General features: G+C 42.1%; 1 protein-coding gene across 1 annotated transcript in view; it reads left to right on the top strand.

Moving 5' to 3' along the window:
* Positions 1 to 1,520: 1,520 nt before the first annotated feature.
* The window catches only part of PPARGC1A (PPARG coactivator 1 alpha), a 128,114-nt gene continuing 105,238 nt past the window's right edge, over positions 1,521 to 24,396 (top strand). Inside the window, exons 1-2 of the mRNA XM_007952559.1 lie at positions 1,521 to 1,568; positions 7,519 to 7,698. Coding sequence (XP_007950750.1) covers positions 1,521 to 1,568; positions 7,519 to 7,698 — 228 coding nt within the window. The remainder of the gene's footprint in view (positions 1,569 to 7,518; positions 7,699 to 24,396) is intronic.

Raw genomic sequence — 24,396 nt, 5'->3', positions numbered from 1 at the left:
AATATTTAAAATGTGTTAGCAAATCACCATTTTTTTTTTTTTTTCATAAGGAAATGGCAATAGAGGAAACATTCAATTAACTTCAACAAACCAGGAGTTTAAATTAAGAGTGCTAAATAATTATTTTTAGACACCCGGGGATATTTTTTTTCTCAGATAAATTATTATCAAGTAAAGGAATTGAACTGATTTTAAAAGTATGTTGGGTTTAAAATTTTATGACATTATGTATATTCACGAACGTGTGTGTGTGTGTGTGTGTGTGTGTACTTCTCCCAGGACTCTGCTGGCAAGTGTTTTTCCGAGGTAGCTAGTACTTTGAGTTTGTTGTGTATTCAATATGTAGTGTCATCATTAAAGAGTTGCACCTGCATTACCCTTCATTGTCTCAAGGTAGAGGCAGGGAAATAAATAAATAAATAAAAAGCTCAAGAAATGAACGTTTTTTGCTAAGAGTGTGTCGGTATTTTTCCCTAACTCTTTGGACGTTCTTGGTTTGGAAGGCAGGCTGCACAACCCGGGGCACAGGAGTTGGAAATCCAGTGTTTATTCAAAAAGGCACCCGAAGGCAGTTTGGGAGGAAATGCTACATGTTTGAAAAAAGGCAGAGGGGAGACTAAGCTATTCTGGGTAGAGCAGCCTCAACTGTATCTACTAACACTTGTTTTCTGGAAGCCTAGGAGAGAAATGGAAATAATCAGGAGGAACCTGCAAGGGTGGTATATTGTGGCTTGTTGTCCTTATATGGAGCAAAGCAAACTGCAGTCACACTTCGGGAGCTGGTATTCCCTGGTGCCTCAGGGACAGCTGATTTCTGGGTGGACAAGTTTGTTTATACCTTAACAAATACGTCTGTTTTGTTGATTAAACAAGCCCCAAATGCCCCATTCGCTGAGTCCAAACACTCCCCCAATTAGAAAATATCTCATAAAAATGCATCATGTGATAAGCTCCTGCTTTAGTCCAAACTCAGCCTGAGTCCACTTGGAGATCTTAGAATTTCCAGTCCTTAGGGAATACACATTGTAGCTAAGAATATAGTTACTCTGCCATGGAACAGAGAGCTTTGGCACTTGCTTGTTTGGGAAGAAAAATAAATTAAAAAAAGATTGCAGAGGATTTGAGTTATTATATGGCCAGGGCTCCGTTTACAGTCTGTGGCATTCAAAGCTGGCTTTAATCACAGCAGGATGCTTGAAGCCTCAAAAAAAGTCCAAGTGTTTCCTTTCTTTCTTCTTTTGCTTTTTTTTTTTTTTTTTGTTAAGCGTTACTTCACTGAGGCAGAGGGCTGCCTTTGAGTGACGTCACGAGTTTGAGCAGCAAGCTGCACGGAGAAGGGAGGCTGGGTGAGTGACAGCCCAGCCTACTTTTTAATAGCTTTGTCATGTGACTGGGGACTGTAGTAAGACAGGTGCCTTCAGTTCACTCTCAGTAAGGGGTTGGTCGCCTGCATGAGTGTGTGCTCCGTGTCACTGTGGACTGGAGTTGAAAAAGCTTGACTGGCGTCATTCAAGAGCTGCATGGCGTGGGACATGTGCAACCAGGACTCTGTATGGAGTGACATCGAGGTGAGCTGGGGCTGGGTTGGGCATTGCAGCCAGGACATAAGCTTCGCTGGGATGCAATTATTCTCCTAAAGGGGGCGGCAGCTTGGGCGAGGGGAGAAGGCGGAGAAGTAGCAGGGGCAGGAGCTTCTGGAAGAGAATCTCAATCTTAACTCCAGTAAGTTTGCTATTTTAAGGTGGCTCTGCCATACCTTGAGCAAATCAAAGCTCCGCTGCTGTCATCAGTTATCTGTTGCAGTTGGAAACTCTTTCCATGTGCCTTTGGCTCTGTTTCCAGTCATATGCAATATTTATGCTCTAAGATACTGATGTGAATCAGAAGCCCAAGTCTTCCCAGTGCTGTTTGTGGCCTGGTTGGAAAAATGCCATTTCTATTTATAATAAGACAAAGACACAAATATTAAAATGAATGTGTTCAAATATAGTCCGTTCTCTTATCCGGATTCGCCCCCCCCCCAACCCCTCTCTTTCTGTTCATCAGACAGTGAACTCACAGTATCCTAAATAATTTCTGTTGGGGTTTTATTTTAGATTGCTTTCCCCCACAGAACACACAACAAGGATGCTGCTTCCTTTTAAACTTCTGTCTGTGGTGGGAAAATTTGCCACCCCAAAATAAATAAATAAATAGCCTGCCAGTGCGAGGTTTTCCATTAGCGTCCGTGGCAGGGAAGCCAATGGTTAAATCTCCCTGTAGCACGGAGAGCCGCCTGAATCCGTTGAGAGAATAGTTTATGCAGGACTGTGTGTGGAGCTGCTCGCTGCTTGTGTAAAAATAGACGGCAATACATCAATTCCACAGCCTCTGCTGGCTACAATTCATACAGGGGAAAAAAAGCAAGCCGTTTCCGCGTAACCTCTGGAGTCTAGAGCGACTAGCAGGGGGCGGAGGACCTCTGCCTGTTTGCATTCAGCACGGTGGAATGTGCTCCGAAACTTTGGGCAACTTGGGAAACAAGCAAAACTTTCTGTGGACTCTGGTGAGATGGACCCGAATTGACTTGCATGGAGGATCCCAGCTGCTAACAATGAACCTGGCAGAGGACTCAGAGTGCTTCCTCTGGGTAGCTGGGGGCACGTAGGGTAAGGGGGAGGATCGAGCACCACACGTGATTTGATTAAATAAGATGTCCATGTGGTGCAGCAATAGACATCTAAAAGTGAAAATAGTTTGGCGAAGGCCGTCAGTGAATGCATTTTTCCTATCTAGCCAGGCATGCCCTGGATTCTTAACCCTTTGCTGGGTTTGGCTCCGTTTGCCCTCCGTTGCCTTGGCAGATGGTATTTGCAACTTGTAATGGTTTTTATCTTGTTGTGATTTCTTGGTGGGGCGAGATCGATAGAGGTATATCCTGTAGCTATGACGAATTGGGGTAATATGTGGCTTCAAAGTCCTAATTGTCTTTGAGGAGTTAGAGTGTCCTGTGGCTGGTTGGCTGGCTGGCACGGTGGGTCTCAGCTGCTGTAGTTTCGTTTTTCCATCATGTATTATTCCTGATGCTACTGGCAGTGGATTGGGGAACTAGATCATATGGGAATATAGAGGATTTATTTTAATCATTGGAATTCCTGCAGTCATTTTCAAATAAGCATCCTTAGCATTTAGGAGAGTGGCCTTTTTTTTTTTTTTTTTTTTCCTTCCTTGCTTTCTTGAGGATTTGAGAGGTTGGGCTAATTGTCCAGCTGTGGATTGAGTCATCGGTCGGCACAGACTGACCAGCGGCTTCTCTGTTGCACTGTGAGCAGCGATCTGCTAGACGCCCTGCCTTGGCTGCCATAGAGCTGAGGCTCACCTCCGCCAGTCTAAAGTATTACCAGTAGCAGGTAGCTTAGGCAGCTTTCATTTTTTGAATCATTAATGTTTGCTGTCATCCTAAAACGTATTATGCCCTTTTGCACATCATGACAGGACAGCACATTGGTTAATAAAGGTCTGTATCACTATAGCTACTCAGAGTCCCCAGTGCTTCACAGTTTAATGAAGGTGGTGTACAGTAAGGTTACTAAGATTGATAGAGACAATTCACATGACATATACTCCACTAAGACTGTCACTCTTTACTGCCCCCTCCACACCTCTTTCCCTCTGTCATGACTAATTCTTTTTTTTTTTTTAAGAAATAAGATTATTTTTTTCATTAATGTAATTAATGTGGCCAAGTCCACTCTTTCTTCCTTTTTTCTTTAAAATTTACCATCAATGGCACAAAAAGCTCCAAAAGGTTAATGGAGAATTATGCTTAATTATAATGATTCATTATCATCAGTGTAGTTAAGCTAATTTATTGTCTGCTCCTTAACTAAGAGAAAAGTCTGTTGGGGTGAAATAACGTACAATAATTAGCCTTTTGTGTTTAGTGACTGCTTTATCCTCCTAAATCTTATTATAAAATTAAGGCTACAGTTGGGTGTGAAGTAGCTGTCATAGTTGCAAAGAGGCAGTAGGATGTGTCTCTGTAATTGCCATAAAGCACACCTGTTACAGATGCAGACAGAAGCGGTAAATATCAGCATGTCAGATGAGGACAGTTACAGGGCTCGGACTGTTAAGTCTGGCATCATCCAAAGGCCAGATATAAATTAATAACAGGAACACTTGCTACTACTAATGTGTTTTAGATTAGCAAGATAATGCCACATTCAGAGACTGATTTTATTAGCATGTCAACATTGGCAAGAGCCCATGCCCTTTATTTCAACCATAACAGAATATCAAAGATGAAAGAAAGGAAGGAAGAGAGAAAGAAGGATGGAAGGAAGGAGGGAGGGAGGGAGGGAAGGGAGATGAGGGCAGGAAGGAGGAAGGAAAGAAGAAAAGGAGAAAAGAAAAAAAAAATGGGGGAAATAAAACATGTAAATTATGGGACATTCAAATACAGCAAGTTAATCAAATCTTTTCAGTGGTTTTCAAAAGTTCTTTAAAATATATGTCTGGAAGCTCAAAGGGTTTTTGTACAAGCCATACAGAGAGATAGCAGTTAGACAGGAGTGAGTGCCCACCTATCAGTATGGCCTTGAGCATTCCAGCATGCTGAGGCTATACTAGCCACAACAGGAACTTAGGCCAGATGTCAAGATTCTGCATTTTCTAGCTTATTTTTGTGTGTCATTGTCAACCTGTTTGTTTATTTTTTTAAAGGACTATTCCTCAGTATAATCCGAGCATTCATTTGCACCATTGAAGAAGTTATCCCCCTGTCACTGGATCGATTGTATTGTAGAAGAGTGAATAATAGGGTGTGTTAGTTCTTGGAGGAGAAGCCCTGTGGGCAAGTATGGCCCCTGGAAGCTACACCCACCAAAAATACAAACACTGTACCAGAACAAAATCTTCTCTTCAGCCCAGCCTCCGCTTACCCAGAAACCTAGCCAAGTATACAGATCTGTAACTCTGGGCTAACTGGGTCATAAAAAGGAAAGACCAATAAAATGATAAGGAAAGAGTTTAAGTTGAGAGGATTACCCTTTGACTTAGTTTTGTGCTTGCTGTTTGGGATCTGTCGGGGCCTGGTGGTCCCAGGGAAGCCTTACTATGGTGTTCAGGCTCCTCCTACCCTCCCCTTACCAACTGCTGACTCCATTACCCAGTACCTGCTTCTCAGTGGGTGGCTTCTGCTCACGATGCTGCATATGACCCGTGTAATGTAGCCTGCCAGGGATGACAGGGGTGCTCGATGGGGAAAAGAAAAAAAAAAAAAATGCATAAAACTTATTTTATTCAAAATCTAAATGTCAAGGAGGATCTTGAGCTTCATGCCAAGCTGCTGCCTGGATGCGAGCAACGGCACACAGCGTTGCTGCTGACCTTGGAAGGTAGGGCCAGGAGGTTGTCCTTTCAGTGGGTGCCTGCTGATTTAGACACCTCAGAGTTGCAGGTGGATAAGGCCCCTGCAATGGCAGTTTCTGCAGGGTTCTTCACAGTAGGCGTACTGGCTGCAGTGAGCAATTGGAAGCTAAGATAGACAGTTCAAGTTTAGGAGACCACTACATAGGGAAGGGGGTCCACGTTCCTGGAAAAGCCGCTGTTAAAAGACTGCTCTGTTCCATCCATGAGATGAAAGGGCAGGCCAATCTCAAATGGCCTTGGTAACCAGCAGCCCCACCATGGTAAAGGATATTTTAAATCTCTTAATATAGTGACAAAGGAGCTTTGGTGGTGCGGTGCCTAAGGCATTTGACCATTAGCAAGAAGGTTGGTGGTTCAAACCCACCAGCTGCTCTGAGGAATTAAGATGGGGCCATCTACTTTTACAGACTTACTGTGTCAGAAACCCAATAGGGGTCTCTATGAGTCGAAATCTTGGATGGTGTAAATGGTTAGTGCACTTAGCTCCTAACCAAAGGCTTGGAAGTTTGGATCCACCCAGAGGCATCTTGGAAGAAAGGCCTAGAAATCTCCTTCTGAAAAATCAGCCATTGAAAACTCTATGGAGCACAGTTCTACTCTGACACACGTGGTCCCCATGATTTGGCGCTGACTTGATGGCAATTTTTTTTAAAGCTAAAAGAAAAATACTTATTTTGAATTCACTTAAAGTATAGTTCCAAGCCCACACCCCCTGCCACAAGTCAATTCTGATGCATAGCGACCCTGTAGGACTGAGTAGAACTGCACCATAGCATTTCCAAACCAGACTGCCTCATCTTTCTCCTGCAGAGTGGTTCTTCCTTGCTTTCTTGAGGATATGAAGGCTCGGGTTAATTGTCCAGCTGTGGATTGAGTCATTGGTCAGGTTCGAACTACCGTCCTTTTGGTTAGTAGCAGAATGTGTTAAATACTATGCCACCAGAGCTTCTGAGAGCATAGTTTAGAGATACATAAATAATGGGGAAAATATAGTTGTGGTGTGCTATTGTGATTTTTCCTTTCCAGGAACCAGATAACTCAACCTCCCCCCTACCCCGCCCCATATACATAGCTTGTGAGTGATACATGTTGTTGCTGCTGTTATGTTCCGTGGAGTCTGACCTGACTCATAGTGACCCCTCCATGGGCTTCCGAGGCAGTATGACTATGGAAATAGATTGCCCAACCTTCCTTCCGAGGAGTGGCTGGTGGGTTTGAACCGCCAGCCTTCTGGTTAGCAGTCAAGTGCCTTAGGCACTGTGCCACCAGAGCTCCCAAGTTATACATGTTGTTGTTGTTATGTGCTGTCGAGTCAGACCCGACTCATAGTGACCTCTTCTTGGGTTACCGAGGCAGTATCTCTATGGAGGTAGATTGCCCAACCTTCCTTCCGAGGAGTGGGAGTTATACATAGTGGAAGATATAAAGATCATGTAAGAAAACATGATTTTTGTCCTTCTTCTCAAGGACCTTGCTTTTGACCTATTATAGGGATGAAGTCCAAAAATTCATGAAAAGTCAAGTAAGAGTAAATGATTTAGATAACAATCTAAGAGGACCATGGATGAGTCAAAGACTTTGCACCATTAGTTGCTAAATGGATTATGCACATTATAATGGTTAAAAGGAGTATAAGTGAAGAACATTTTCCTAGCATCGTTTTTACATTTGAGTTTTCATCTGGCAAAGGTCTACTATCATGGATGGTGGCAATTCCAAGGTAAAATCACACTTGTATCCTTCCCTCAAAAGGATTATACTGAAGGTAGAGTAAAAATTTGTACATGGCTGATCATAAAACTATTTGAAAGTTGTGAGTGTTATCAAAAGGGTGCAAACAAATCCAGTGAATTTCTATCTGGAAGAACCAGAAAAGATTTCACGGAGATGTGACATTTGCCATATTAAGCAAAGTATCCTTTGGTGGTAAAGTGACTGAAGAATTTAGGATGTTTTTCCTGGTGATTAAAAGCCCTGGAGACCAGCTTTGGTGATGTCGTTGAATTAACCAAGGCTTAATTCCTATCACATGCTATTGCAGTTTAATAAATTCCTGCGGTTAATGAAAGTGTTTTGTTTTGTTTTTTTCCCCCTGGCCTCCTGCAGTGTGCTGCTCTGGTTGGTGAAGACCAGCCTCTTTGCCCAGATCTTCCTGAACTTGACCTTTCTGAACTAGACGTGAACGACTTGGATACAGACAGCTTTCTGGGTGGACTCAAGTGGTGCAGTGACCAATCAGAAATAATTTCCAATCAGTACAACAATGAGCCTTCAAACATATTCGAGGTAAGGACATCCCTTGGTGGGAATGTATTTCTCATTGAACTTGGTTCGGACTAGACTATAATAGACCTGAAAGCATAATGCCTTCTTACTTGGCTGTCATCAAAAGACTTTTCATCGCAGATAGACAACTTCCTATTTTCTGGAAAAGTGTTTGGGGAAAACAAATGGATTTTTTTTTTTTTTTTTTAATAATAATGAAGAGGGTAAGGACCAACTCTGAATTGTTGAAAACACTGAGGAATTGTGAAAGAATTAATGACAAAGAAAACAAAAGTAGAAACCTATTTATCTTCATCTATTCCCCACAGAAAAAGAGCAGTAAAGGGTACCCATTAAAATTTAACATAGAAGAATATGTTTCTTTCTATGCAAAGGGCTAGATCCTCATTGGGGCTACAAAGTAGGTAAGCAGTTATTATTATTATATTTTTCATCCATACTTCTGATTCCTCTGTATTATAAAAACTGCTAAACCTAACTAATTTAATATTTACTTATAGGCAAAATTAACTTGCCTTTCAGTAATAAGCATTACCTCCCAGACTTTAAACTCGTATTATAATCCTACCCTATAATAAAGAATGCTTTTATACTCCAATTAAGGTGTTACTTTGAGCAAAGAGGTTCTTCTTCTAAGATCAGTACACATTGACTTGAAAGTAAATGATAGTTTACAAGGGCCGACACTGAGTGAGTACTCTGGCAAGTGAATTGAGTAAAGACTATCAAATCGACTAGTTGTCGATACCACCACCTCCAGCACCGTCATTATCATCTGACATTTTCTAAGCACCTACTGTGTGCCAGGCTCCAAACAAAGCACTTTAAATGCATTTGTTACTCACCAACAAGGACAATTTTTTGTTTTATATTCAACACTATTTTATTAAAATCTCAAGTCATGAAGAAAGGCAGCTTTCTAATGTTTAGAGTTTTTCCAGCACTTAGCATATAGGAGGTTCCAGATAAGTATTTGTTGAGTGAATAATAAGTGAATGATGAATATAGCAATAATAAAGACAATAATAGGAGTAACAAAAAATTCCAACATTTTGGAACACATAAACTTTATGTGTTTTTTGTCATCTCCATGTCATCTTATTGGTCTAGCTGCTGAGTTTGAACCACCAACCTTCTGGTTAGCAGTCAAATGCCTTAGGCACCATGCCACCAGAACTCCTTCATCTATTGCCTAGGCACTATTATTGACCCTTGGGACTGTTATCATTCCCATTTTACATATGCAGACACTGAGTCTCAGAGAGGATGTGGGCATGCCCCCAAATCACAGCATTCACAAGTGAAAGACCAGAGATCGAACCTAAAATTTGCCTAATTTTGAAGTCTGTATCAATGGTACAAATAGGGTAACAGTGAATGTGGGTGACAGCCATCCTTTACAAAGACCTATCAAGCTTCCTCTTTGCTGAATATGTTTAAATATAGAACAGAATCTTTCCTTTCAGTATTGGTTAACATGGACGCTGGGACTGTGATGAGCTGAGCTTACGGCTGTGGGCTCCGCCTGCTGACGGCCAGAGATTTTATTCTATGTCTGCAGCATGAACTGTGTCTCAGATGAATGCTTAAGGTAGCAAAGTTAGGATGGGGGGAAGCAGTAAGGTGGAGGAAACAGAAGGTTTGTGGTTAGTTATACTTTCCCAGGCTTCTCACCCGGGTCTTAGAGAGTTCAAGTGAGGACTTGGCTGGTTAGAACTGGTAAATTGAACATTCCTCATTCCATACTCTTGTCAGGTTACAGGCCCATTTTAAGTCATGCTGCATTAAATAAACAGTACTTTAAAAAATGCCCCTCTCTGTAGCCCTCTTATCACAAAATCGGGTATTTCATATTGGGTGAATGCCACGTGTGTTGTAAAGAAGGGTTAGGGAATAACTAAAAGGGGTGTGCTACTTTCAGAAGGGGAGCTCTGGTAGCATAGTGCCTAAGGCATTTGACTGCTAACCAGAAGGCTGGCGGTTCAAACGCACCAGCCAGTCCTCGGAAGGAAGGTTGGGCAATCCTACTTCCGTAGTGATACTGCCTCGGAAACCCAAGGAGGGGTCGCTATGAGTCGGGGCCGACTCGATGGCAAATAACAACAACAACTTTCAGAAAAGACAACTTTCTCTGTGACCTTTTGTTCTCCTATTTCAGGTTGTAGTACCTGCATGAGTTTTCCTAAAACTTCACATTTACATCTTCAGGCGATTGGGTTGAACACCTGGTTTCATTATCTATAGACGCCTAATCTATGCAACACCATCCCTTTTGTTTCCCTGTATAACCTTCTACCGCAGATAGAGTTGTTTCTAGGTACACACTCTAAAAATACAAGGTTCATTTTAAAGCAGTGCTGCTTAAGCTGGGCCAATTTTCCTCCCAGGGAATATTTGACAATGTCTGGAGACAGGTTTGATTGTTAAAACTGGGAGAGATGTTTTTGGAATCTAGTAGGTAGAGACCAGAGATGCTGGTAAATACCCTGCAATGCACAGGACAGCACCCACCCACCACCCCTAAAGTATTATCCAGCCCCAAATGTCAATAGAGCTGTGCTAGAGTTTTTTTTTTTTTTTTTTTAAATAACTGAAATTCTCCCTTATACAGTGCTCACTGTGAGTTGGTCAGATGTCTAAGAAAACATTGAATAAGATACAGGATGTAAAAACTCAGGAGTTGTACAATTTAAATAAAATACTAGATGTTGTTTTAGTGAAAGAGAGCAAAAATGGCTATTTAGGTCACTCCCCGTCACAATTTTCTCTGATGTCACAGAGCTCATTCTTCTTTGTCTGGGCCAAGGGTAAGGTCAGATGTGGCAATCCTGTCATAAACAGCAGCAGCTTCAGAATCATTTGCATAGTGACCATGCCTTTCCTCTCTGCCCTCTAGAGTTAAACAGAAACATTTTCCTGTAATGGGAAAAGAAAGTGTGTTTTAAGCATAGGTGGAATTCTAAAATTGTGTCTTCCCCTGGAGAGAAAGTGAATATGCAACAAAATAACCCTCAAAGGGCTGTGGCTTTGTGCTGCTTCTACCAAGCCATCTATTCCCGGAAGTCAATTCCCAGCGCTGTGTCTTTAAATCTCTCCCGGTGGACTTTCACCTGTACTAACTTTCTTCTAGTTCTCAAAGCCCTGCCTCATCCCGTTTGAGAAGGCCTTGTACTCGAGCTAGCCAAGCAGTCACGGTCTCTGCCATCTCCGATCTGTCAATAAGAGTATTACCTACCCCAAATTCCCACAATAAATTAAGGCACCCAATAGTTAAACAATTTTTCCTCACTCAAATAGCATGTTAATGATACCATTGGAAACTGGCCACAGGATTTCTGAATTCTAATCAAAGTAGAAAGTGATACTTACATAATAGACTGATTACTGCCTTGTTGATTCTGACTTATGGTGACCCCTACGGTGTCAGAGTAGAATTGCATTCCATAGGGTTTTTAGTGGCTGATTTTTCAAAAGTAGACTGTCAGGTCTTTTCTTCTGAAGCACTTCCAGCTGGACTGGAACCTCCAACCTTTCAGTTGGCAGTGAGTGTGTTGCTCATTTGTACCACCCATGGGCTCATACCAGACCAGACCAAACCCACTGACATCCAGTCAGTTCCGGCTCATAGCGACTCCCATTGGGTTTCTGAGATGCTAAATCTTTATGCAAGTACATTGGGCAACTCCTCCCACGGAGTGGCTGCTGGGTTTGAACAGCCAACTTTCTGATTAGCAGTCAGATGTCTTAGACACTGCACCACCCTCTGGGCTCACGGAGGTCCAAAATACTATAGCAAAAGTTAAAAAACTTGGTCCCAACTCACTCACTGCCGTCAAGTCAAATCCGACTCATAGCGAACCCTCCTTGTGTTTCTGAGGCTGTATCTCTGTGGAAGTAGATTGCCCAGTCTTGCTTCTGAGGAGTGGCTGGTGGGTTTGAAGCATTCTGGTTAGCAGTCAAGTGCCATAGGCACTACACCACCAGAGGTCCCACAAAAACTTGGTAGTTAATAGAAATTTCCCCTTTTTGCCTATTCCATGCATTTGAGTCCAAGTTTAATTTTTATTTAATTAAGAGAGAGAGAGAGAGCGAGAGAGAGAGAAAGGAGTTAAATGTCACAATTTGGGAAAGAATGAATTTCTGAGTGGGAACAAGTTGTGCCAGTGTGCAATTGTACACGTTGGCTGAGTAACTGGACTTACCAACAAGGGTTCCTTCCTGCACAGCCTGTGTTCAGGTGTGTGCATGGAGGTGGCCAGGTGTTATTCAGAAGTTGCTTCTGAAAACACAGCACAAGACCTATAGGTGTAGGCTCCAGTGAATCGGATCCATGTGTAAGGAAAACAGGATGCTGTCCCTGGACAGGCTGGTAGCAAGATTTATGTTTCAGAATATTGCAACATAACTTCCTTCCCCCTGATGCCTTTGTGCATTGTTTGAAGGAGGAGAATAAAGGGCTACTTTTTATAGCACAGCAGTGTGTAAAGATGGACGGCATGGAGTTAGTTTAAACAGCGCGTTGGCCCTTCTGGGTCATGGTGGGCCGCCTTGTCCTTGCTTTAGTTTAACACTTGCTTTAATGCCTCCATGGTGCAGCTGAATGGGCATCTCCATTCATGCCCCTGCTCCTTCTGAAGGCAGCTACTTGGGGTTCTTTAGAACGTGGCGAGTGAGAATTCAGCTGTCTCTAGGTCTTTACTCATAATGTGTTCTGAGGCCTGCCTTTGAGAAGGGCTCACAGCTGTACCTAGCATTCATGTTTGGTAATTACTGGAACTCTCAGTGAGGTCTTACACTGTGAACTTTTGTAGGAAAAATAACAGGGCCTTGCCTCTTATATATCTCTAAGGTATCCTGCTCTATGCCACTGAGGAAATGAGGGCTGGAAACTTTCAAGAATACTTGATCTTTCCAGTGGGAATAGAGAGGATTTCCTCTTATGGCTTTCGGTTATTTTCTGAGTTTGTCTTCCATGGGCCACCTATCATGTACCAATCAACAAGTTAAAAATAATTGATCAATCAACCAACCATGAACGTTTTGGGAGAGGGAGTGTACCTGTGTTGTACATTAAAGTTTTCACACATGTTTTCTTAGGAAAAAGCAGAAAGGAACTACTCAATAAATATTTATAATATAATGAATGAGGCAATAAAAAATTCACTGGTGGTATGAATTTTGTTAGGTAATATGAAGATTATGTACAAAGCACAAAAGAAGGTGTATTTCTGAAAAGAACTTTACATCTAATTTGGGATGAAGAAATATGAAGAAATGTAAAATATTAGCTAGCAATTCAAGACTATGTGTGTGTGTATATATGTATATGTATATATATGTGTGTGTGCGTGTCTGTATATATGTATACATATATATATATGTGTGTGTGTGTCTGTATATATGTATACATATATATATCAAAACCAAGGCAAACTCACTGCCATCTAGTCAGATCCGACTCATAGCGACTCGCTTCTTGGGTTTCCAAGGGAGTATCACTACAGAAGTAGATTGCCTGGTCTTTCTTCTGAGGAGTAGCTGGCTGGTGGATTTGAACCCCCAGCCTTCTGGTTAGCAGTCAGATGCCTTAGGCACATATAGAAAGCAAAAAAAAAAAAAAAAAAAAAAAAAAAAAAAAACACAAAAACACTTCCATCCAGTCAATTCCAACCCATAGCAGCACCCATTGGATTTCCAAGGCTGTAAATCTTTACAGAAGTAGATTGTCTCATATTCCTCCTTCAGAGTAGCTAGGGGGTTAGAACTGTTGATCTTCTGGTTAGCAGCCAAATGTCTTAACCCACTGCACCACTAGAGCTCCTTGTATACTTATACATGCATATGTAATCAACTGGAAAATATTCAAAACAGTGTATATACGTGTATGTGATTATATATAGTATACATATTATTAATTTACAAGCCCTGAAAGACTGTGTATCAGTCTATATACATGCACACATGTGTATATGTGATACTAAGGAGAGAAGCAGCAAGAATAAAGTGGCCAAGGTGATAAGAGTATAAGACTAAAGTGTTTTCCTAGAGGGAGTAATGAGGTGAAAAGCTTGGTTTACTAAGAGTAAAACATATATTAATGCGAACATGGGAGTAGGGGCAATACGTTTGGATATAGGGTAGGTACAGAATCATGGTGGGCCGTCAGAGCCCAAGTGGAAGTATTCAAAGATTGCATTGTAGAAACTAGAGTGCCACTGAAGGTTTGCTCAGGGAGACAGTGTGATGGAGGTCGTATTTAAGAGTGATGATGTTGAAGATGGTAAGAGGTGTGGACAAGGTGGGAAATCCGAGAGCAAACAGGGCCTACTGTGTTCCAAACTCAAAAGGAACAGGGCAGGGACCAGGTAATAGTCAAGGAGATGGCATCCAGGGATCAAAGACTTGAAGAACCTCAAAGGAAAATTCCATCACTTAACCATGGATGTGAATTAGGGTAGAGAGGGAGGAGTCAAAGAATGCGAATTCAAAAATAACCCAAAGAGAATGTTTGGGTATCTTTCTCTGGCTAAGTTTCTTTCTAATCACTTAGGGGCTGAAGTCCTTTCCTTAGATTAGTGAGTAGTTTTACAAAGGAACTCTCTATCTCCCTGCTGCCTCGGGGACAGAAAATTTTAACCCAATCCACCAATTTAGGTGGTGTCTGCTTTTTCTCACTTGTCTCCTTAGAGGAAATGCTGCAGCCTTCCATGGTAATGAATTCTTGCTTCTGACTGTGCCTGTTCTTAGATACAGTTTTCTATGAATGGGAACCCTCTTGGAATTTTAACAAAATACACACACACACACACACACACACACAAAGTGTGGAAAAGCAACTTCACCTTCATTCAATCAGTTGAGGAATAAATTCCTCTGTTATGTGGAGAGGTTGAATTAATTGGCAATAATCACGGTTTAAAGATTTCTGCTATTTGTAATTTGCAATCAATAAATGTTTGTCATTTAAATTAAATTTACAGCCCACAACCAGATTTTTGCCACACTTGGTAATGACACTTACCAAGAACATAGACTTCAAGTAAGAAAATAATAGCCATTTAAGTGGGGAGATAATTGGCTGTAACATAAGAACATTGAAGAATGTTGAAACTCATGGAGACTTATGGAGTATTTTAAAAATTTATGTTGTACTTATCTTTGCATTTGTAGTCTACCACAAAATTCCAAATTCGGGCTATAAATCAGTTAGATGTTCATCTTGGAGAATCACAAATCAGAAAGCAACAATCTGACCCAGTCTGTGTGCTGCTTTATTTTAACTCCTGCTGTCAGCTTATCTTGTGGGGAGTCTAAATAGTGCTGTTCCTGTGCTGAATGAATATGTGTGTTCATCTACACACCTCAGTTGAACACTCTTTTAGACTTCTTGGCTGATAGCATCTGGCTTATCTTGGGGACATCTGGTTTATCACCTATTTCCTCCCCGCCATTATGCTGACCATTGGAAAAACATGGCTCAGGAGTTCTGGCCCACAGGGCTATATCTGTTGGCACAAACCCCTACTAATAAATAATAAGTCACAGGATGCCAGTTACATGACCATCTTTCACCATCACTAACTTTCCTGGTGGTGGTTCTTGTTAATGGAAGCTATGGTTAGAAGAAATTAAGTTGGCTGTTGTTTTTCATAGACTTCAGTTTGTAGCCATTAGCCATTTGGAAAGTGGGGATCTGTTTGTTTCATTAGGCATAATGATTTCAGAAAGTCCTGTGCTGTGGAGACAAACTGTGTCCTGGCACACACATTCTGGGTGAGCCAGGAAGCAGCTGAGCCACTTGGTGGAGATGTCTTTGGTTTCTCCAACCTTCTGGACTCTCTCTGAGTCATTTAAATAAAAATTCTTCTGTGTGGGTATCTTCGGGATCAAAATAAGGAGAGACTCACCTTCTCAAAGAGAAAAACTTGCAGAGACATCAGGAAAAAGGGGCTCATTGATTGTTACATGTACTTCACCTATATTAGTATCTAGGTTAAAGTAATCAAGGTGCAGGATGCTGAATTGGACAGAGTGTCTGTTTGCGTATGACCTGTGTGTACATTCATAGCAAGCTTATACACATGCTGTGTCTGTTTGTCCATATATCCCTGTCTTTATGCAATGTGGTGGGAACACAGCTCAGCAGATGGCTCACCTCTAAGTGAGAGCAACAGACAAAGCTGATAAACCGATGAACATTAAAGATAGCACCGTGGAACAGAGAACCAGCCAGTTCCTCCACCATCCCCACCCCAGACTTCACACTTGCAGTGAGGTGAAGTCTCCTCTCTGATCATGCACCTATTCTTTTAGCAATGAAAACATTTATTGTGGGTTCCATAAGGTGAATTGCCTGTGATATAAAACAATTTTGGAAAGACTGTTTTGTTTGTGGGTTGTTTTTTTTTTTTTTTAATCTCTTAGTTTACTTCCCAGGCTGGGCATTCTAAGGTATAGTTTGAATGCAGGCTGCTCTGTTTTACTGTCGGCTGCCAAAGATGCTAAATTCTAAGCAGCTAGAATGAAAGCAAGGGAAAAGGTGAGAGAGACACACAATGAAATACAAACTCTTATTCTTGGCAAAGGCAAAATTTTACAAAGATGAATGACTTTTTATCCATTAAGCCATTTGTTCCAAAGTAACGATAGGAGATGTTGTACGTGCCTTCTCTTTTCCAAAATGATCGAGTCATGGGTACGGGTTTAGTACTGTAAACACTAATTTTCAGCAGGCTTGCCCATCTCCCTACTACTGAAAGTTATTCATTCAAGGTTGGGGGCCAGGTGGATTAATGAATTACTAGATGTTGCATAAATGACTTAGCCTGACTTTTAAACAACTACCTTTTTTTTTTTTTTGGCCCGTCTTGTGATTGATGATAATGGGCTCCAAGGGACCCTCCCTCCCATAGATTTTTTTTTTTTTTAGCCCCCCTTTGGCACCTCAGAGCGGCCACTGCTGGACTATAAGGACTTCCATGTTGCTCTGATGCTGAACACATTTCCCCAGAGCTTCCAGGCTAAGACAGACTAGGAAGAAAAGCCTGGTGATCTACTTCTGAAAAATCAGGTGATGAAAACCCTACCCCATTGTGCACGGGGTCGCCATGAGACAGGAGCTGACTCCATGCCAGCTAACCCCACCAGCAGCTTCGTTAGCATCTCTCCCACTCCCATTTTCCCATTTTCTCCCAAACTTGTACTCAGAGGCAGCCTGTTGAAAAAGGTACCACGAGGCTAGTAGGGCAGGGAAGGTGTGAGGGACTCAGTGGTCTAGTCCTTGGTGGCTTTTGCCCTTCTCTGCTGAATCAGCATGACTGATCAGCACTGTCACCTCAGCAGAGCCAAGTTTAGAGAGAGCTCCATGGTGTTTGTCTCACAATATGCATAGCTGGAGCTCTGAACTTTGAAGGAAAGCCTCAGAGCTATTTGCAAAGTGCGGGTGCTTAGTGAATACTAAATTACATTTAGGAAATAGTCTACTGCCACCAGTTATACTTCATTTTTATTCTTGACACAGACACCTAAATCAGAGAACAGTAACATTTCAGAGATTATGGAAGCAGTTTGGGTGTGTTCCAACACTATAATAGGATCAGAATTTTAAGGCCTTTTGTATTATTACCAATAGTCACTTAGTTTCTACTGCAGTGTACTTTGTCGGGAATTACAGCTTTTACTAAAAAGATTAAAATGCTATTATGCAAATGATTGCAGTATGTTATTATGTTTACAAATTAACATCCATGGCTCAACACACAAATTAACTAACTATTCTATCTGTGTTATTAAGGGTTTAATAAAGTAACTGTTAATAAAAATGGGTAGCTTGGAACACTTAATAGGAAACAATTGTGATTTAGCATGGAGCTGGAGCACTGTGTTTAATGTTCTAGGTGATCTAATGGTAAAATAAAGTTGAGCAAAGCACGCAGATGAACCAGGACTGTTTGAACTGCAGAGGGGCTTGTCAGAGACGCTCAAGAACGTGAACGAAATAGCTGCGGGCTACAGTTTAGAGTGGGCAGCGTATCAATAAATCTAAGAAAAGCGCACAAACCATCTTCTATTAATAAATGGTGCATTGAAATGATAATTGTCCTCCATTCCATGTTTGATATGTTGCATACACACAGAGAGTACTTACATTATTCTAAAATGGAGCTCAGAGCAAATATTGCTGTGGCGAATGGGATTTCACTGCAGAATATCACTGGTGATAAAAGAGGAGAAGGCTAGGTTCCGACTATGATGGCTTTACAAACAGGGCTGCAAATTGCTATTCCTGGCTGTTCATAAGAGATCATAAAAGCAAGGAGATAAGAGCCGCCAAGGCCCCTGAGAAATGAGTGTATGTGATTACGTTATCTCGTGGGTTGGATTTACTAGACAGACCGATAACACCTTGCTTTGGTCCAACAGGAAAAGTGGAAAGAGGTGCAGATTTGGGAAAACAAACTTTGTCAGAATAAGGAAGTTCTCAAAAACCTGTCATTAAAATGTTTCCAAAGAGAATCAGGATTTAATCACATGACTCCTTTGCTAGGTTTCAAAAGCAAGCAAGCAATATTAGTAGTAATAGTACAGTATTCTATCTATATCTTAATGAACATTATAATTTAATATTAATATCAATAATAGAGCTAGAAGCTAAAATTAAAAAACAAACAAACCAGAAACAAAACAATTAGTAGAAGATGCTGGAGACAGTTTAGTCCGTACTTCCTATACTTTGGATATATTTTTCTTGAGAGTCAAATGCTGAAAACTTCAGAGTCTATAAATAATTACCTTTTAAGGTCTACCCACTGAGGGCTACCATCTTGAGCTTCTTACAAGAGTTTCTGGGTGTGCTTAAGAAATTCATGAGCAGGGAAGTAACGTAGGTCAGTTTGTGCCACTGCATACAATACAAGCAATTCACTTTGTTCCAATAGCACCTCTGTGGTTGAGAAACGACTTAACGCAAATTTTTGATATCAAGCTTGAGCAAGGTGCCTGGGATCTTCATCTCCTTCCATGATTGGCTCAATTGTGTTGTTCTTTGCTATTCCAAGTTTGTCCTTGTGGAAGGGAACACTTGGAAATTGCTTTAAGTTGGAGAAGGAAAAAAGAAAACGTGTTTGGTGGGTGGGGAAGAGAAGGAAACAATCCCAACTAAAAACAGTGTCTGTGTTGGTTTATCATTTAATGGTTTGTGGCCTTGTCATGTTTCCAGCCACCTGACTGAGAGAGTAAGACAGTCCTCAGGCAGGCATTCTGGCAATCTTGCCAACATTCACCTGCAGGACCAAGGTTTAAAGTACTTGCTACAACTTCACTCAGCATAGTGGAAATGCATGCCTCTGTGTGTATAGACACATGCACGCATGTGTGTACACACACACACACGTTCTTTTTTTTTTTAAGGTGGGAAAAAAGTGTTACTGTCATAGAAGGGTGGTAAAATAATTAGTCCAGTAGACAACTGTCTTGGCCCATGTTTAAACAGAGCTTTAAGGACACCATGTTCCCAACAGTCACATATCTAAATACAAACCAGTGTCAGCTGCCATGCAGACCCAAATGACCTCCTTTCACATAGGTCATCGTCAATCCATTTTGGTCAGCGTCACACTGCACATCTGTTTCTGTGAGCTGCAGCTTCTTAAGGTGGCATTTGGACTTCAGAAGAACACAAACAACCAAGCTATAAATTACCACGGCTGGAGTTATTTTGAATAAGTGTATACTGTTTCATATTTATAATGGCGAGCCTTCGTAATATTCACAGTGAATATACAACACCGATCAGTTCAACAAGCATGAAATTGTATGTTGTCAACTTGTCACATAAATAGAGTCATATTCAGGCTTGCAATAATGTTGAACTAACATTTTTTTCCCCCCAGAATTGTTGAGAGGGTCACAAAAGTGGGGAGGTAGCACTTCCTTTGGGTAGATAAACAGTCAAGGCTATTGTCAAGTTGATATTACTGTGGCTGTGTTTCTTCCCTTCCCTTCCTCCCAAGCGCCTGCTCTTCTTGGGTGACTGCTAATTGGCTAATCTGGTGTGTTTCTTTTGTCATCCAATGGCATCATTTTCAGCCAGTGCTTGAAGGCTCTTTTTGAGTTATGTATGTATGAGTAGCTTGATTTTTTTCTTCTATTCTTGTAGCGCAAATCAGTGCTAATTGCCATGAAATTCTCTAACTTAATTCTGGCAAGCTTTCTCATTGCCTTTGCATCCCCTAACCCCCTTAACTCTTGCTTCATTACCAGAGCATTAGAAAATCGTCAAACGCTGAACATTTTGTTCAGACTTGCCAGAAAAAAAGACTTGAAGGAGATGCAGAAAAAAAAAAAAAAGTATTGAATCAGATTTGGAACTTACTGAGAAGGGAATGGAGGACCAGGGGGCAGTCTGACCCAGGAGCTAGGAAATAGCTGCAGAGACTGCTTTCCGTAGTGTCTGATATTCCTGTACCAGAAGTGTCAGAAGGAACTAATGCCAGCTTTGTTTTGTTTTTTAACTTTTGAGAAATTCTTTGATGTGTTCAACTCTCTCCATCTTCCTTCAACTGACTTGAAGACAAAAGGCATTGTGATCTAGACCTGTAGTCCTGTTGCTGACTTAAAAAAAAGGACAGTGCTTTGGATATTGGAAAGCTATTCAGATAATTCCAACAATTATCACTAACACTGTTCTTGTCATCTCATATCACTTATGACATGGGTGGTCACAATTTCTCATATAAGAAATGATTTGCCCTCCCAAACCCTTAGTTTCCAACCTCTGCACATTTCTACATTTCTTTGTGCTTCTTGATTTTAAAAGTTCATTCATTCTCTCCTTGGCTTATTTTCTCATTCACCAAAAAGTAATTGTTGTCCACTATTAGCATGCTCAGCTCCTTATCAATTTCCAGGCATGTGTTAGTGAAGAGTTGACACAGTTCTTGGCCCCATGAAGCTCATGGTCAGTGTTCTGGTTCCCTCGTGTTGCTCTGACAAGGATCTACCACAAATGGGATGGGCTGAACACACAGGCGTTTATTCTCTTACAATTTGGAGACTTTTAATCCAAGTTTAAAGTGCCAGGCTCTAGGGGCTGGGTGAAAGCCCCTCAACCTTGGGCTTCGGCTCTGCCCCCTGCTCCTGGCCCACTGGAGCTAGAGGCGTTTCTTCACTCAGACAGCTGCTGGCTGCTGAGGCTGAGAAGCCCTAAGGTTGACAAGTAAAAAGGCACAGTCCCTATGTTACCAAACCACATGGCAGGACCATTAACTTAATTAAGTCCATTCTAAGTCCCAAGGTTAGGAGAGCATAGCAGGCTGCTGGTCACCGATATGGTTACATGCAGGGTCTAAGCCTGCCATAGGCTAGAGACCATTCCCAAGGCTTCTCCTTAAATACAGGAAGCAGACCACATCCCAAAGGCAGCTACTCAGCTGCTTGTGGTAGAGACCACCATGGAGTTGATTGCCAGTCTCATCATGGGGAATAACTACCACCAGCTGCCCAGCCACTCAACCAGGCCTAGCCAAGTTGACACACAAACATAACCACCACAGTCAGTGATGAAGACAGACCTTGAAAATAGAATGAGATAAGGTGTCTGATAGAGGAAGCAAAGCAGAGACCTTTTCCACTGGTCTATTATCCCGGTCATCTCTAACAGATAAAGGCGCCCTTCTCTGGATTGGTGCACTTACCGTCTTCAGAAATGGCTTAACCTTGAAGTGGAATTTTGCTGGAGAGCATTTCTCTTAGCTGTAATGGCCTTCTATTCTCAACCAAGAGCCCAGGCATATGGACCAACAAATATAAGGGAGTGGCATGGGGTATTTGAAACTGGGAAATTTGGAATTTATGGTGTACCACACTCTTGTGGCACAGTGCCTAAGGCACTTGACTGCTAACCAGAAGGCTGGCGGTTCAAACCCACCAGCTACTCCTTGGAAGGAAGTTTGGGCAATCTACTTCCATAGTGATACTGCCTCGGGAACCAAGGAGGGGTTGTTATGAGTCAGATCCGACTTGATGGCAGTGAGACACATACCCAAATCAAGGTATTTTCAGTCACCTTATATGCATGTAAAAGTTGCACAATGAATAAGGAAGACTGAAGAAGAGTTGATGCTTTTGAGTTGTGATGTTGGCAAATAATGGAAGTACTATGGACTGCCAAAAGAACTAACAAATCTGTCTTGGAAGAAATGCAGCTGGAATGTTCCTTGGAAGTGAGAATGGCCAGACTTTGTCTCACCTACTTTGGTCATGTTGTCAGAAGGGACCATCTCCTGGAGAAGGATATCATGCTTGATAAAGTAGAGGGTCAACAGAAAAGGGGAAGACTCTCAACAAGATGGATTGACAGTGTGGCTGCAACGACGATGCCCTCAGGTGTAGCAAGGATTGTGCAGCTGGTGCAGGACTGGGCAGCGTTTCATCCTGTTGTACATAGGGTCCCCATCAGTTGGAGCTGACTTGATGCACCTAATAATAACACAGCACATACTGGAGTCCCTGGATGGTGCAAATGATTAACACCCTCAGCTGCCAACCCAAGAGTTGGAAGTTCAAGTTCCTCCAGAGGTACCTAGGAAAAAAGGCCTGGCAATATACTTCCAAAAAAGTCAACTTTTGAAAACTCTATGGAACACAACTCTACTGACACCCATGGGGTCATTAGGAGCCAGGGGTTGACTTGATGGCAACTAACAGCAACAACAGTAACATGTACACCAAGTAAAAATATAGTGTGCTCATTGGACTTTCTGGGGCAAAGAAGAGGAAGCCAACCTAAGAGTAGAGAGGAGGAAGCCTGTCAGAGAAATTCTTGGACCAGTGTGCACATCTGACGTGACCAGAATCCTGTGTCCTTGGCAAAGTGTAGGGCTCCTTTGGATGGGAATCATTTTGTACCATTTCAGGCCTGTTGACCTTTCTCTCTGAGAATATTTCAGTCCAGCTGGAAGGGCCGAAATGCTTTGTGTCTACATGTGACATTGTAAATGTGGCCTTCCTGTCTCATCAGAGTCTTGTTCTCATGGGGTGATGCTATGTAGGGGATGTGCTGTCCCCTTGGGTGGAGTGGGCACAGGAGAATGACACCTGTCTCTCTCCTTCTTCACCTGGAGGTACCAAACATTAGCCTCCCTCTAGAGCCTTATTCAGAGCTGTGGATACATAGTGGTTAAAGCATTTGGCTGCTAACCAAAAGGTTAGCGGTTCAAACCTGCCAGCCGCTCTGCGGGAGAAAGATGAGGCAGTCTGCTTCCATAAAGATTTACAGCTTTGGAAACCCTGTGGTGCAGTTCAACTCTGTCTTGTAGGTTCACTATGAGTCAGAATTGCCTCTGTGGCAGTGGTTTTAGGGCCTTATTTCATTAGATCTCTCTCAGGTTCCTGTCACACTGTGATTTAAATCTTTTCTCCCAATCCTTTCTGAGGAGTTTATTTCTACTTTTGGTTGGCCCTTACATAGGGAAAGCAGCGCCCATTTTCTCTATTATAGAAATGCCCTTGGTTTTTCCATGGGCTCTTGGCCTTAGGACATCAATTTCCCTGGGTGCCTCTCATTCGCTCAGATGTGAAGTTGGAGCATCTGTATTCCAGACATAGTTCCCCTGGGTGTCCAGGGATTCTGGCCAACTGAAGGTCTGTCCAGAAGTGTTCTCATGTCAGGATCCTCTTATATCTTGCCAGCACAAGCTTAGTGGGGACACCCTGCTCTCCTCTGAGCAGCATATACCAGCCTGTGGCTTTTCCTTTTCAGGCCGTGCTGTCTGGTGGCCAGGCTCACCTCCGGTCCCCATTGGAGAGGAGTCTGAGCGAATTCCTGACCATCTGAATGCAGAGATGCTGTCCGGGAGAACTGACTTCTATTCCCTGCTGGTCTCCAATTCCAGGGCTGTGTGTGCGGCAGATTTGAGAGTTACATTAGTCATAGTGCCGCTTTCTGGCTCCTTTAATCCTGTCACCCAGCAGTCCTAGCAATGCAACTGGGGTGCCTGCCCCTGTCCTGAAGGAATCTGTGTCAATTTCTCCTGGGACAAATCTCATCTGGACTGCTTTGCAATATTTGTTCACACTGAAAAATTTGACAGAGACATTCTGCCCACCTAGAGCCAAAGAATGTTCTGTGTTTAGATGCATTTGGAGGTAACTGACTGCTACCTTGTCTTGGCAGATAACTGAGTGTGGGGATCCACATAGCATGATCCATGGCCTATTCAATTTGTCTTTGAATGGCAAATGTGTTTCTTCACTGAGTCAGCAAAAGAGATGACAGCCTCCATGATCCTGTATGGACTCCCTGCTGCTTTTGTGATAGAGGAAAACGAAACACCCATCCCATCTCTTGTTCGCCTTTAGTTGTCTTTCATATTTCTTTCTAGGTTCCATGTTTCACGGCTAAAAAAGAAGATGTGTGTTTTATAGGTAGGATGCACTTTATTGGATCATGCTGCCCTATTTGTCTGATGTAGACTAGTAGAGCTCATTTCTCTGACCATCATTAACTTAATATTGTTAACTGTCTGAAGCATAGCTGAGAAATCAGACCACTTGGCAAAAGGTTTCTGGGAAGTCAAACTGGATTCTGAAAAAATCATACTCTCAGACTTCATGCATTTCATTCCCCTGTAAGCTTCCACAGCCCTCGCTTAACCCTCACTACCTCACTACCTTTTTTTTTTTTTTTTTTTAACTGAC

Source organism: Orycteropus afer, unplaced genomic scaffold (genome assembly GCF_000298275.1).
Source record: "Orycteropus afer afer isolate SDZICR_OR568_19922 unplaced genomic scaffold, OryAfe1.0 scaffold00346, whole genome shotgun sequence".
In the NCBI taxonomy this organism is placed as follows: Eukaryota; Metazoa; Chordata; class Mammalia; order Tubulidentata; family Orycteropodidae; genus Orycteropus; species Orycteropus afer.
Note: the sequence above shows the minus strand (reverse complement) of the source record. Positions and strands in the feature narration are given on the sequence as shown.